General features: G+C 39.0%; 1 protein-coding gene across 1 annotated transcript in view; it reads right to left on the reverse strand.

The window, feature by feature from the left end:
* Positions 1 to 15,152, reverse strand: part of LOC103147004 (calsyntenin-2-like) — a 148,851-nt gene that overhangs the window by 28,878 nt on the left and 104,821 nt on the right. The window contains exons 6-9 of the mRNA XM_007565136.2: positions 14,076 to 14,225; positions 11,400 to 11,585; positions 10,528 to 10,785; positions 9,762 to 9,883 (exon numbers count right to left, since the gene is read on the reverse strand). Coding sequence (XP_007565198.1) covers positions 9,762 to 9,883; positions 10,528 to 10,785; positions 11,400 to 11,585; positions 14,076 to 14,225 — 716 coding nt within the window. The remainder of the gene's footprint in view (positions 1 to 9,761; positions 9,884 to 10,527; positions 10,786 to 11,399; positions 11,586 to 14,075; positions 14,226 to 15,152) is intronic.

Below are 15,152 nucleotides of genomic sequence, written 5' to 3' on the forward strand. Positions count from 1 at the left end.
GGATGGTTTCTTACTTTAGGTCACTACAAAATCAAACTGAGTCATGCTGAGCAAATCCAAGCAAAACTTAGTAACTCAGTAAAAACTTCACTCAAAAATGGACAAAGGTATGGACGTGCACGAAGCAAAGATTTTTTATTTATTTTTTATACTGAAATCTGACAAGTCAGCCGGTCCTGATGAGACAGGTGGCCAAATCCCTCAATCAACATCATGAGATCCACTGAAAGAGTTGGCTCCATGCCTGAACTCTCCGAGGTGTAGACCAGTGCTGGTCCAAAAGTACAAGCAAAGTCAGCTCCAAATTGCTCACAGCTTCATTAATGAGCCAAAGAGGTTTGGGAATTCTGCTCTGCGGAGCAGATGACTAAAAAACTGGGGGCTTTCTAGTCCGGAGGAGGAAGAATAAAGTATGTACAGCAAAAAAAGAGCACCAAAAAAATAGCAGTTTGTGTTTTAATTGGAGAAACGGCATGTTTGTTGATTTATCTGAATTGTTCCTGTTTGATTTGTTCATTGCAAACAGCTGCTAGTCGGAGCAACTGTGCAGTAGGTGGGAATAAAGGATGTGAGACGAAACAGCAGATTTAAAGGCCTGGCAGCAGGTTGATGGAAAACACAATGTGATGTTAAAACAATTAGGGAACGAGCCAAAGTGTTTCAGTAAAATTAGGCAGCTCCATCCACCCCATTGGTTCATAACTCAAGCGGTTGATGGAGAAGAAGATGGGTACAACCTGGGACAGGTGACTCATTCATTCATTACAAATAGACAAAAACTAGATCTTTTGTGGCTGTGAAATAAATGGCAAAATTTCATGTATTTGTTCGAATCCAGCTTCAGATGGTTGTTTTGCAGTTGGATCTTGCTGATGGCGAGGGTCACGAAGAACGCCCTGAAACATGCGTGCTGCATACTCAAATAGTTTTCCTTTGATTCGGAAACATTGTTTTCTGGTGTTTGATGTAGAAACTGCACAAGGAGAATGATGAGAATATCAGGTAGATTCCTGGTTCTGTTGCTTCTTTTTCCTCCTTTTTTTGTTTTGGATTAAAGGTTGAGAAAATGTTACTTGACCTAGATTTTAGTTACAATACTCTTCAGTTGGACTACTTCCCATTATCGCTACGACGACGTCATTTAGTTTTGTTAGCTGTCAATATTGTTTTACTGATGTCATTTTATGATTGCTATTTTTCCCAATTTAGCTTAAGATAGATTATTTTAGAGAATGAATATCTTTGCCTTCAGTGTCTGCTCGTCTTCTTCTCATCTATCCTAGTCCAAGCCCTACTGTCACATCTAATTTCCTAATTTTTCCCCTTCCTCTGTTATCCCCACCTTCACATCATCGCCCCCTGCCTAATTTCCTCTTATCTCATCTTTCTCTTTTAATCGTCTCTTTCCCTCTTCACATTGTTCACCCCTATCCACACCGATCCTCTCTTGTGCTGAAACGGCATTTTATTCGGGAGGCAATTTGATTGCCATAGTGAAAAAAAATACCTCGTCATACATAAAATACACTTTTACAATTTTATTTGAATCATTTGAATTGTATTTTGCAAACTGAATTGTGTGCATTTACTTCATAACTTGTTTTGCTAATCTCATGATCAACTAATTCACATTTTAACATTTACATTTTCTAAAATGCGATTTATGTCAAAAAGCAAAGCTGAACATCCCACAATAAATATGTTTTTTTTTTGTAATGTCTAGAAATCCTCTTTTGTTTTACAATCTTGTTAAACCTTCTGCTTTTGCCCTTTGCCAACGTTTCAGTCCCACAGAGTGAAACGACTCAAAGGAGCATTTGCACATTATCAAAGTTCCTTTCTCCAACCAGCATGAAAAGCGTTTACGTCTCCTGCTGAAACGAGGCTGATGGATTTGAAGGAAACAGTAAATGGACGGATGGCGCACGCTGTCAGTGCATTAGTATGTTGACGACAGGCTGGAGAGGCACACCCAGCATGTACGGTAATCACACAATGAGTTTAAGTGCCTCCACTCTGACACACGAACACTGCCGCTATCCGTCGCCCTCGGGTCTGAACACACACACACACACACACACACACACACACACACACAGAGGAAAGTTATTTACATTTTGAAGGATAATAGGAACCGAAGGCAGACAGACTCCTGCTGAGTATCTAAATGCATCTGGAAAATAGTGACGACAAATCATACAAAAAAAACAAACAAAAAACCAATGAAATGTAAATTAAAATCCATTTTGACGCTGTGCTGCCACAGACAAGTGAAAATATGATGCCTTTCAAAGAGTATTCATACACCATTAATGTTTCAGCAATTTTTCTGATTAAACTTACAAATGTAAATCTTATTGTTTTTGTGTTAATACTATTGGATTCTTAATAGTGAAATGGAAAGAAAATTATATGTGTTTTTTTTCTTTAAACATTATTTACAAATTAAAGCCAGAAATGTGTTAAAAGCATTTATGAAGGGAATGGGGTTGTGATGTCACACCTCAGCTTTTTTTTTTTTTCCATTTTGGGGATTAAAATGGGTATTATAACTGGTTAGGACTTTGGGAGATTCACAGTTTTATCAGATAAGGTCTGAAGTTTATGTGCACTGAGGTAAAGGCCCCAGTATTTACCAAAGGACATAGTTTTGATTTGAAACAATGATTTTATTTTATTTTTTGTTTCGTTTTGCTCTCCATCTCATTTCCCTGCACAGAACTGGGAAAAGGGCTGTTGTTTATTCAGCTCCATTTACATGAAACATGTTCCAAAAAGTCTGGAAATGAACTGAGCACTTTTAAGACTAATAGCTCTAGAGATGAAGTCTTTAAATAGTTATTGTTTTGAATAACTATTTGTATTGCATTTTAATTATATAACTACTAATTAAAATGCTGAACTCCCTTGAAAAAGAGGTTTTTTAATCTCAGTGGGACTTTCCTGGTTAAATAGAGTAAAATAAGATTTGAAGGAAACAGAAAATTCCTCATTTCAAATTTACATAGTTTTTTTTTTTTTGCCAGCATTTGAAACAGGCAGTGGTAACCATCACTACGGTGCTTCAAAGTGATGGTGATAATAACACATTCCTCCATAAAGTTGTGACTGATGCTACGGCTTTAGCCTTAGCATCAGTGTTGAAACACCATTAATATCACAAATACACTAACTGTGAAAGCTGTGAGAGACGGACAGGATGTCATGTTGACCGGAAGCTAATTTGGACCCAATTAAACGTCTTATTTTGCCATGACCACAGGCTGTAGTCTCTTACTGGGGATAAATACAGCAGTCCTTCCCCAAGTTCTCACTCCACGTTCTCTTTCTTCTGTTTTTCTGTCACTGTGTCTCTCTGATTACCATTTGCAAAAAGAAAAAAAAAACAAAAAAACTGTTCAGTGGAATTGACAGGAAACCTCTAACAAGCCCAGAATCCAACACTGTACTGTTCAGCTTTGCAAAACCGTTCAAGCTCAGGACAATTCAATAAGGAATGTGTGAATATCAATGTTCAAGTTCTCAATCGTATTTAAGTCTAGACTTCATCTAGGCCAGTCTAGCACACGAGTGTACTTTGATTTGATTAAATTATAGTTTTGCTTACAATCATGCAACACGTCTCTGTTATTATCCAAATACAATTGGTGGTTAACCTGAAAATGTACTCATTAAAAACTTCCCAGTTCTTGCAAAAACCCTCAGCAAATATCAAATTAGATAAACAAAGGAAGCAGCTTCTCTATTACATACTTCATTTAAATGCTTTTGCTTAACTTTTAAAAACATTTAGTACAACCTAAACATCCTGATCCTTGATTAAAGAAAATATCTTTAAATTGATCAGAGGCATTTATTAGTCTCTTGCTGAAGGTGATAAAAGCAAATCACTGTTTGCCTAAACACCCCAACACGTCCTGATATCTATTGCAAACAGGGAGAGGATCTCTCCACTCACACAGCGCCACAACTGTCTGCAGCATCCAATTAATCTCCTGAGAAACAAAGCGAGGGCTTCTAATCAACACGGAGCAGGGAACAATCTACAGTACCACAGGCGTGGTGTTAGCAAGCAGATAAGGCAGATAAAGCTAGATGCGTTACTGACGAGCAGAAAATGTGATGCTGGTCGACTCCCGCACAGTGGTGCTGCCACTAACCACAGACAGAGACGATTAATAGCAGGGGATTTTACAGAGTTTCTGATGAGCACAAACGTTTTATTATTTCAGGCAGTCTGTGAATACGGATCGAATCTGAAGTCGTATTTGTTTCTAAAAATATATAGCCTCTGGTGGGAAAAACTGACTCTAAACTCAGACAAACTACAGGGTGGGCGTTAAGTTTCCAAACATAGAAAAAGTAAACATTGTATGTTGGACGACCGTTTTTATTTTTGTGGGACTCTGTGTAATCGCTGCACGTCTTGGACCACTTCGTGGTTGATCTGCAACATTTCCAGTTTTCTGGAACTTGCAAATAAGTTTAGCCACAGTGTCGTGTGTGTGAGACGCTCGTTCCATGTTTCCTGTTAAAGTTTCGTGCAACCATGAGACAGCTTCCCGATCCATCCGTCAGCGTAATTTCAGCTCTTTGCTCTTTTGTCAAACGCATCTTCTTGGGCATCTAAAATGTAAAAGAAATATACATTTTACATTCTCCTGTGTATGGAAACTTATGGCCCCACCCTGTACAGTTATTAGCCTTCCTGGTAAAGTCCCAAAAATAAATATCTTATTGTGGTAACATTGAGAGAAAAAAAAAATCCTCACTGGGATAAAAATCCCAGTGTTTTAATAAAATTACTGCTTTTACATTTATTTACCTCCCTTACTGTCCTGCTCAAATGAAACAGTCCAGCCAAATGGCTTGAATTATTTCTGAAATGAAATTAATTATCCTGAACTTTGTCTCAGTATCGTCACTTCAAGGGTTTACCGTCACATGTTACTTCTGTTCTTGGCGTAAATATTTATACATGCAGGTGTTTTTAAATGAGAAATGCTAGTTTATTTCAGCTTTTCTGAACTATCATCTATGTGACTTGAGTCCATGTTTTCAACACGACTTGAAAAAGATTTTCTGATTGAGCAAACATCCTCAGGGCAACTGGACTTGGCTGATCGACTCTCTGGGCTCTGGGAAAGTGGGTTCTGTGTACAAACAGCTGCGATTCGTCCTCCAGTTCATTATGGAGACAGAAAACAGGGAGGAAGATAAGAATCATCTTTGTGCGTGTGCTCAGCCACGCTAAAATTCAAATAAGTCGGAGCCTGCGGACGCGTGCGTAAAGGTTTCTGTCAGGAGTGACATTCCTACAGACTGCGGATCGATGTGGCAAATGGGAGCTTCTCTCTTCCTCCCCTCCCTCGCTCGCTCGCTCTTTGCCAGCCTCCTTTCATCCCGCTCTACCCCACCTCTCCCGGGACGAGAATTGCAAAATCAATAGAGCTAAATGGAGTTGCCACGGAAGCCATTGAGTGTCCTTACTAAGTGCAGCAGCTATAAAACCCCTCACTCCACTCTCCCCCTGTTTACCGCTCTCCTCATTCAACAATCTCCACTGCTCCTGTCCTCATTATTCCACACAAAGAAATACAGCAGCTCTAATTCATAGGTCACCCCTCGAATTTCAGAAACTCAAGGATAATGATAAGTAGCAGCGGTAAATCACTGGTGAGTCAGACGCAGAATTATTATGTAATAAAACATCTAAAAAAAGAAAGACGTACAGCTAGAGCTCAGTACGTAAGTCACAACATATAATGCTTGCCTTCATTATTCTTTTATGTACTCAGTACAAGTACATGTCCCTGCAATAAGGGCCGAGTAGCTATGTCTCTGTGGGGAGTTGGTAAAAAGGATTGATTCACTGGATTTCTACTCAACCGTCAGAGGAAATCAGGAAGAATAAAACGCAGGCCTTTTCATGTGTTTAAATGTATTAACAACAAATAATTAGACAAATTTTAGGACATTTAAGTAGAGCAATGAAGTGGTTTTCACCAGAGATAAAAAGGTCTTTGAGGAGGAGAGACTGCTGTAAAGTCAGTGATTCAATCTGATTGGCAAACAATAACTGGGATTGTGAAAGAATCCATGAGGAGGACGTTTTTTTTTTTTTTTTTTTTTCTGCACCAATTGTAATAACCCGCTCAAAGCGTTTAAAGCAACTGGATCTGATTTTACCCAATCAGCACCATTTGGCTCAATTTTGAAGGAAGCTACAATGTGAAGCTTTCCGGAAATGGCATGTAGAGCAAACAATCGTCCCCCACTGCAAAGAGAAAAGTGTGAATGGCATCTTCAGTGAATAAATTTGTGCTGGAAAAGATAAAGGTTGCATGGCTCCTCTGCCTTATTTCCACTGGAGACTCACAGAAATGGGCTAATTAGTACAAAAAGAAGCTGGATCATTTTATGTCAGCGACTGACAGCGGCTTGTTTCAAAACATGTAAAATAATATCAAAAGTAACAAGCAAGACTTTTTTTCTTTAATCTTTGAGTCAAAAAAAAAAAAAAACGAACAACATACTTCCATGTAATCTGTTAGTGGTCTGGATTAGACTTCTTTAAGAAAGTCTCTTAAAGTTTTTGTTTTTTTTTTGTCTGGTTTGTCTTATTGTTTTACTCCAGTCTTTGCACCTGACCAGTTTGTGCCTAAACAATGAGGAAAGTGATTAGGTGGAGAACAAAGGGAAAAGTGTCAAGTCTAATAAAAAAAACCATCAACGGGAAGGAAAAAATATTTAAAATTTATGTTTAAAAAATCTGACCTAAGAGACGAATCATCCTTCAGTCGATCATCCTCTGTTTGCCAGGTTTTCATAGAACAGCAACATGGAGTCACCTGGTTTCTGTTATAACATTTTATATTTGTCACTATGTTAATAACTCTTGTATTGGTAATGGGATCAACTAAACAAACGGGAATGAACTTTGTCTTTGTGGAGAAGCTTTCTGCTGACACAACACAGGCTAACCCCTTTTATCTGACAGTTCATACAGAGGTGGTCTTTCCAAAAGACACACTTTTGTTTGAAAATGTTCATGTTCTGGACAAAAACTGGTGTAGACTTTTAAAACTCCGAAAGGGTGAACAGAAGCAAATTAAAAGGAAGTCCATAAAACTGGAGCTCAGAACTGTTTATGATTAAACTATTTCAGGCACCAACCAGCGCTCTCGATCGTAGTAACTCGTCTCCGGATGAAGTTTCCGTATCCGACGCAATATTCAGCTAGAACATGAGCAAATGAAGACACACCCTATGCGGTTCTTGCCGTTTGTGTTTGATGTGTGAAATGTAAAAAGTGAAAGTAGTAATATGACAGAAAGCAAAAAAGAAAAAAAAAACATTTACAGAACAAATGACAAGAGAGTAATGGAACAGAGAAGAGGAGTCTGGAGGTTGTTTGCTCAGAAGGCTGCATTCTGCTGCTTGGATGGCATTTCTTTGTCACGTTCACCTCCAGAGGCTCCAGGGAAAAGAACAGCAGAATGAGAAAAACACTTTTTAATCTACCTTTGACCTAGATCAAACAAATGCCTGTTTGAATGGTACACAGGAGGAAAAGGCATTTTGCTGAACCAGTGACCTGCAATAAACCTTTCTTGGTGAGAGCGAACAAACACTGCGACAGACAGTCCAGAGAATATACACTCTGCTGGTTAACTTCACATGAGAAATATGAATTTTTATTCCAAAATAAACTAAAACTAACTTGTAAAGGTATTAACACCCATTGATGCTTTTCTTGTTTTGTGAAATTGCAACCACATATTCGGTGTACTTCAATAGAGATTTTCAAAATTTGTCTCAAGTCTGAAAACTCTAAACAAAACCCAATGCTATTAACTCTCTTTAAAAGTAACCTAACTTATAAATAGAGTTAAACATTGTAAAATTAAAAATGTAAATCTAGGTTTGCTACATAATCATAATGAATAAAAAGCAAACAAGGATCCCAATAGACAGTTCAGAGGTAAAACTGTAGAGAAGCTGAAAGCAGGGTTTGGTTTTATAACAGTGTTGAAAGCTTTACACATTTCACAGAGCACTGTTATATCAGACAAAAAAATAAATGGATAGAGAACTGCGCAGCCGCAAAACATGTCATCTACCAAAGCCGATAAGACAGGTAAGAAGAGCGTTAATCAGACAATTAACTCTGAAGGAGAGAGACTGTTGTTATTGATTTGTGGAATCATTAACTTCACAAATCTGACCTTTATGAATGAGTGAGAAAAGAAATAAAATCTACAAGTGTCCAGTTTAGACATTGTCACGAGCTCCATGGGGGACACGGCAGAGATGTTAGAGAAAGTGTGCCACTCAGATGAGACCGAAATGAAACTCGTTGGGACAAATTACACGTTCTAGGACAGTTTCACCATGCAGCACTAAGAAACACTCCTGCTGTGGGAAGGCACTTCTTCAGCAAGCACAGGAAAATGTATATGGAGCTAAATATCCCTGGAGAAAAAACTGTTAGCAGGTGCAAACAAATTGACACTGGGGTGGATGTTGACCTCCCTGCAGGATGATGATCCTACAGACACAAATCAGTAGTTTTTCTGTATACAAAAGTTGTTGTACACAAAAAAATCTCCATCTGATCTGATTATCCTTGAGGTATTGTGCATAGAGAAACTGTAGGGCAAAAAAACAGATGTGCAAAAGTGGAAGTAAGATGCCCTAAATGCGTTGCAGCTACAAATCCATGAAACACTGTTCAAATTTTTATCTGCAAGACAAACTTTGAAAATGATGGATCGTTTTGCATTCACTCCACATTATGCATTTTGGCCTATCACAAATAATCCTAATAAAATATACACAAGTTTGTGCTTTGTAGCACATCAAAATTTGAATAGGTTCAAAGAGCACACATAGCTGCTAATCAAGAATCCAAGGTGAAACTCTGGTTTGCAAAACCTTATCACGCAAACAGAAAAGCAAAAAATATATTCCCTACACGTGCATAATAAGCATCCCGAGAAACCAAACAAATCAAGTTTTTAACAGTATTCAAACTATCTCACTTAAACAAACCAAGTAGTAGGAGTATGCAATTGCTATACAGGAGACTTTATCAACTCATTTAAATGTAAACAGTAGAGAATTTATCTGCTCAGTAATTTCTTGGAAAGTTCAAATAAATCTTTAACGTTGGCAGCTCTGCCACGGCGCACCGTCCGCTGCAACGGCGTGAAGAAACGAAGCCAAAGCAGATGCCAAGTCAGAGGACAAAACTCCAGGAAAACTGCCTGCACTGCAACTCCTTTCTTACGCAAGAAATGGCACGGTGCAACATTTGATGGCTTCTTTGTAACCTCCCATAGCAGGTGAGACAACATGATGTGATGCAATGTGCTTTCTCTTAAAAAGGGCTCTAAAGAACGGAAACCGAAAGCTCCACTGCGCAGCGGTTCAAAAACGTCCCAGGTAAATGAAAGATAGCAGCGATCCGCTGCTGGGAGAGCCATTAACCAGAGCTAAATAGACTTTCCGCTCTTGACGTGTGTGTGTGTGTTTTAACTTGTAACGTGGGGGTGTCTGCTGCTCTCTTATCTCCCGCCAGGAGAGGAAGAAAGTGATGGAAGGCCTCTGGTAATTAGAGGGGAAAGCGTTTCCCTTCACTACACAAATAGCGATAGCCCTTCACTTGCTGAAGAGAATCACCCTTGGTTTGAGACTGCAGTCAGATGGGGTGCAGACAAGCCTACACACACACACACACACGCACACACCCTCCTCACCTGCTCCAGCTTCCAGTGGAACTCAGCGGGTCGGAAAGTGTCAATCTGCGTGAAATCTCTCCTGAGCAGGAACACCAGGCGGCAGTTGTGAACATACAGAGAGTAGTGGTGGCGGTTCATCTCTGCACACACACAGCACACGGGGAAAACAATCATTATGTGCAAAGTAAAACGGAATGCATGCTCATTTTCTGAATCCTCAAGAAAACAAGTCCTCCAAATGAATACTCTTTTTCACTTGACGACTTCTTTACAGTGAAGCCTGCCTAAGAGATCATTAAACGCTTTCAGAAGAGGGGTTTATTTCTCAGAACTCCCCAGTGATTAGCCAATGCTTGTTCTTATATGTCAGAAATATAATCTGCTTTTTGTGAAAAAAAAAAAAACAAAAAAAAAAACAAGCTTTGCTTTCAAGTTCAAAAACACCCATTTTCAAGCAAATAAGCCATCTGTTAGAAAATGCAGATGGTCTGTGTTGTCTAAATGTTTAATTATGTGTTTTAAGCTGTAGCATCCAGATATGAAGAAGGCAGAAAAGTTGCAGAGGACTTGTGCTTGTGGAATGCATTCAGAGCCTAATTATTCAATAGTTTTATAAGGTATTTTAATTATGTTATACTTTGATGCCCCTAATTACAGAGAGGGGAAACATTGAGCTCTTAAGGGGGGGAAAAAAAACTGACCTAAGTTTAAGAAAAGGTATATGCAGATAATGATGTCATATCAAGCTTCAACACCTGAGCGTAACGCGAGAGGATTTCCCCACCTGTCTTGTCAGAGTTGCACAATATGGTTTCCTTCTCAGCTCTAAGTCCCGGACTCGGCCCGTGTTTCATCCACGTTGCTACAGTGAACTGGTCCGTCAGGTTCTGGGGCACCACGTGGTCCGGAACATTTGCAGCCTGGCGCCCGTCAAACCTGTAGATGAGGTCGCTCTCGCGCCCGCTGTCGGTGAGGAGGGACGCGGTCCAGTTTGTGGCGGGGCTCGGGGCAGGAAGGAGGTCGGTGCTGCCTGAGGCTGCCCCTGGATGCGCCGGTCAGAAAACATTGACTATTAATCAGAGAAGCGCTCGGAAGGTCCACTGTTGAAGCTGCAGAGGTCTGTTGCTCAGGTGGGAGAATCTGTTTTAAGGACTAAATTGGAAAAAAGTAAATAAATAAAGCAGGTCTTTTTGGGAGATTAGTAAGATTTTCGGAATCCCTTAGAGAAAGAAAGCCCCATCTGCTACTTAGAGAAGATACAGTGAAGTTTATGTTGGTTATGTGAACAAGTTCATGAGGTACAAATATTTTTGCAAAGTACAAAAGTATTTGTACCTGGGTAAAAATGGATCAAATAAATGTCACATTTAATGAAAGTTTGACATTAATTTGGGAAGTTTAATTTTTTTGTTTTTTAAAGGCTCCTTTAAATAATGTGCAAGATAGAAGTACTATGATGGAAATTGGTCTATTACTCTACTGAGAAGGTTAAGATGTCAGGAGGTTAATTTTATATCTGAATTAAAATTTTATGCAGTCTTAGTTCTTGGCTATCAAAAAGCTCGCCTCTATTTAATTAGAACATTCTCACTTATTTCTGCATAACAATCCATCCTGTCTACTCTTTTTTTCCCTGTTCTTTGTATTTTTCCTTACCACAAAGTTTCTGCAGAGACTTTTCAGAGTAGGTTTCCCGGTCGCAGCCCTTTCCGATGTGATTCGTCTGCAGCTCCACCATGGCCTTCACACCCGACAGCGGGCCGCCGCATGTCTCCAGGTGCATCTTGGGAAAGAGCTGCTTGCTTCCGGTCCCCGGCTCGTAGTCCACTCGCTTGTTCCAGCCTGAAAGTACGACGGAGATTTGAAAAGTTTGTACATATTTGGTTTCATGCACACGGCCTTCAGCCTTAGAAACGAACGGCCTGTTCCTCCTTGCCATCTGAAGAATTTCCAGGGGAAGATTTTTATTTATTATTTGCTCAAATTGAATGATGAAATGACTCAACTGCTAATAAGATTGCGAAACTAAAAGGGCTGTAAAATGCTTGCTTTCTACTGCCAGCTGGACAGCCAGCTTTTTTATCACCAAGTTGTTAAGGCTTTCATTCAGTGTGTACCAAAATGCCTCCATTGGGGCCAGTGGAAGAGACCCAACATGCTGATGTTGCTGTGTGCATGTCACATCGTCAATGATATCAAGTCTCCTGAGAAAATTACCGAGAGAAACAGATTGTGATTAGAACGGCGGCGAGAGACGACGTGGATCTCACGTCAGTGTGAGGGAGACTTCACGAAACTGCAGCTGCAGAAACATTGCTGACTTTTGCACATGAGAAAATAGGTTGCAGAGGGGGGGTAAAGCTTTAAATGCATCGCTGCTTTATGTTTTATTCATGGTTTTAAGCTAGTAGAGGTTAATGGTTTTGCATTATGCTTCGCATGGGTTAATGGTTTTGCTTTATAGCCACTTTTATGAGACCAAATTTGAAGAAACGATGCAACTTTTATAAGGATGTTAGCATAAAGAAAGGATTTTAAGTGTTAGGTGATGTTTTGAGTTAAATATTCTTAGATCTTAGAAAACCTGGAAAGAAATGACTTTGGTTTGTGCGGCTGCTTTCATCGCTTCTTCTGTAAAACTAGATTGACTTTTGACCATAGACATTACTTTCTGACTATCTTTTTTTATACCCGTCTCTCTTAAAGGATACGTTAATCTGCATGTTATAAAGGATCAGTGCTTAAAACTAATTTATGCATACCCATGAGTATGCACTCCTATTTGGTCACATCTGTTTCATCCACAACTGCAAACTAAAGATTTTTCCTAACAAAATTATGCGTTTCATTTTGTATAACATAATTATGAGCTTGAGCCAGTTGATAGACCCGTCTAGACTGCTTTTAGCATAATAAAACGTGAATTACAGTAGGCGCTGCTCTGCTGGCTTCCTCTTTATGCAGGAGGAAGAGTTACAGCACCTATTCAAAACAATTCATGAGCTATAAATGCAATCATAAATTTCAGTGTTTCCACAAAAAGTGGTGTATAATTGTGTAGTGGAAGTAAAATACCTTTGAAATTGTTTTCCAAAGACACAATCAGCAAAGTGTGACATTAATTAATGTGTATTCAGAACCTGAGTCAATATACTGAAGTTATAGCTGCAAGTCTGACAGAGTGTGTCTTGAGCCACTTTGCAAAATTGAACAATTCCTCCAATTCAAGTCAAATAAATCAAATTTGATTTAAAGCATCTGAGAGCAGTAATTTCTAAAACTGATTACAAAGGCCTGACTAAAACGTTCTGAAACCATGTTGCTTCTATATTTACATATATAGTTATGTAGTGCTTTATGTTGGTTTAAACTCGACTTCAAGGTTGCATTGTTCAAAAGTTTAATAATAACATCTGCATGGTAGAAAACTCTACAATTCATTTTGAATATTAAAGTTTGTTGTGTTGCTTGGATCAACAAAAATGGAAATTTTAGAGAATTTTTTTTTCTGATGTTCTTTTCTTTCTGCATTGATTGCAAACACCAAACTGATTAATTTCTCTTTTGTCTCCCTTGCTGTTTGTTGTAAGCACCTTAAACTGTTCACACAATTGAAATATAATCAATACTGCTAATGGCTTAATTGAATGATTTCAACAATTTGAACAAATACAATAAATCTTGACTAAAAATCGACATGAGGTTGTGACTTTTGGTTTGAAGGCATTGCTGTTAACTTTGAGCTGCACCAAAGTCACAACTTTGTAGCACATTAATTTCTAAGATGATAAAATAAGTAAAATATCTCCACCCAGACTAGTTTTTCTTTCATCAAGGTTATAAAAAACAGCCGTCACGCTCGATCCATCACTGGAACTTTGTTTGTTTCTCTTGTAATCTGTTCATTTAACCTCATCCTTCGCCTCCTTCTCTCTCTCCTCCTGTCTTTCTCTCTCTCTCTCTCTCTCAGCCCGGTTCCTGAGCTGCTGTCAGAGCAGACAGGTGAAGCAGCAGGGGAGATGGGCTGAACTGAATGCCAAGCCGTTGGCATGTTAAAGAAGAAGAAAAAAGGACCAGTCTGGTCAGCTTTCCCTCCTGAGGTTTGTGTCAGGTCCTTTGATTTCCTTCAGAGACATTCAGTATAAAATGAGAGAGAAGTTCCTGAACAAAGCAGAGTCTGCCCAAAAGACTGCTCTGAATTGCAATCTTCAACTTTGAATGCATCGGCTACATTTAGGTGCCTGAAAGCAATGTATAAACACCAGTCGGTGAGTTTCTGTTGAGGATTTCAAGGCAAGACATCATGTGTGCAATTCAGTGGTTGTTTCTGACCTTGCCATCCGGGTTTGCACACAGGCTTGACTTCAATGTGAATTGCCACATCCTCTTTTGCTTTCTTCTGACCGCAGTCAAAGGCAGACACCATAATCCTGTAGCTCTGCTGCTTTTCATAACTCAGTCGCTCTGTGTTTCTGATGTTACCTAAGGGGGGAAATGAAAACAAAGAGAAAGAAAAAGGGATTATTCCTCAGCTGAGGAAACTGCAATTATATGCCGAGTTAAATAAAAAAAAAAAAAAAAAAGGAAAAAGAGGCGAAAGCAAACCGTGGAACTGAAAGGAAAATAACTTTTAGCCTGATGCCTCAGTTCAGTGAACTTCTATTGCACTGAAAAATAAACAACCTCCCTGTGAACATTTTGTATAAAGCAGGATGGACAGATTGTCTTTTTCAGTCTGCATAAAAGCAACAAATGACTTTAGACCGATGTCACTTGTGCAGCCAAATGTTACTGAATTCAGAAAACAATGTAACAAAACATAAGATCTTTATTGTTACATATTCATGTTTATGTGGAAATTCATCTTTTAAAGCCACACAGGAGGCTTATCAAGGCTTAAATGTTGCCGATTTTCTCTCTTTCTGCGTGAACGTTCCCCATTTTCAGTCATGTTTGTGGAAAAGTTAAGATTCAACATCATCACATAGTGACAGAGATATGAGATTAAAACATTTTTCTGGCCCTATTTTTCCTCCACTTTTATACTCTCTAAATCAAAGAAATGGCAGCAAAAGTAACCTTATTAAATAATAAAACAGCTCGAGCCTAAAGGTGTGGTTCCACTGCAGGAAACTTTTCCAGGAACCCAGGAAACATTGCTGAGGGGAAATCAAATATTTTGGATAAATCCTAAACTAAATGTGCAGCGTTGTAGTAAGAGGATGCAAAAAATATTTCTTCTCACCAGTTTATATTTTCTATTGCTTATTAGGATTTTGGTAGTAATATAAAAAGCAGCCACTGATGCCGCTTTTCAGATAGTTTGCATTTGAATGCACTGATAAAAAATCCACCAACTTCAGTGAAAATATTTAGTTAAAATAAGCACAGACTCTCACCATCAGAGTC

Source organism: Poecilia formosa, unplaced genomic scaffold (assembly GCF_000485575.1).
Source record: "Poecilia formosa unplaced genomic scaffold, Poecilia_formosa-5.1.2 Scaffold172, whole genome shotgun sequence".
In the NCBI taxonomy this organism is placed as follows: Eukaryota; Metazoa; Chordata; class Actinopteri; order Cyprinodontiformes; family Poeciliidae; genus Poecilia; species Poecilia formosa.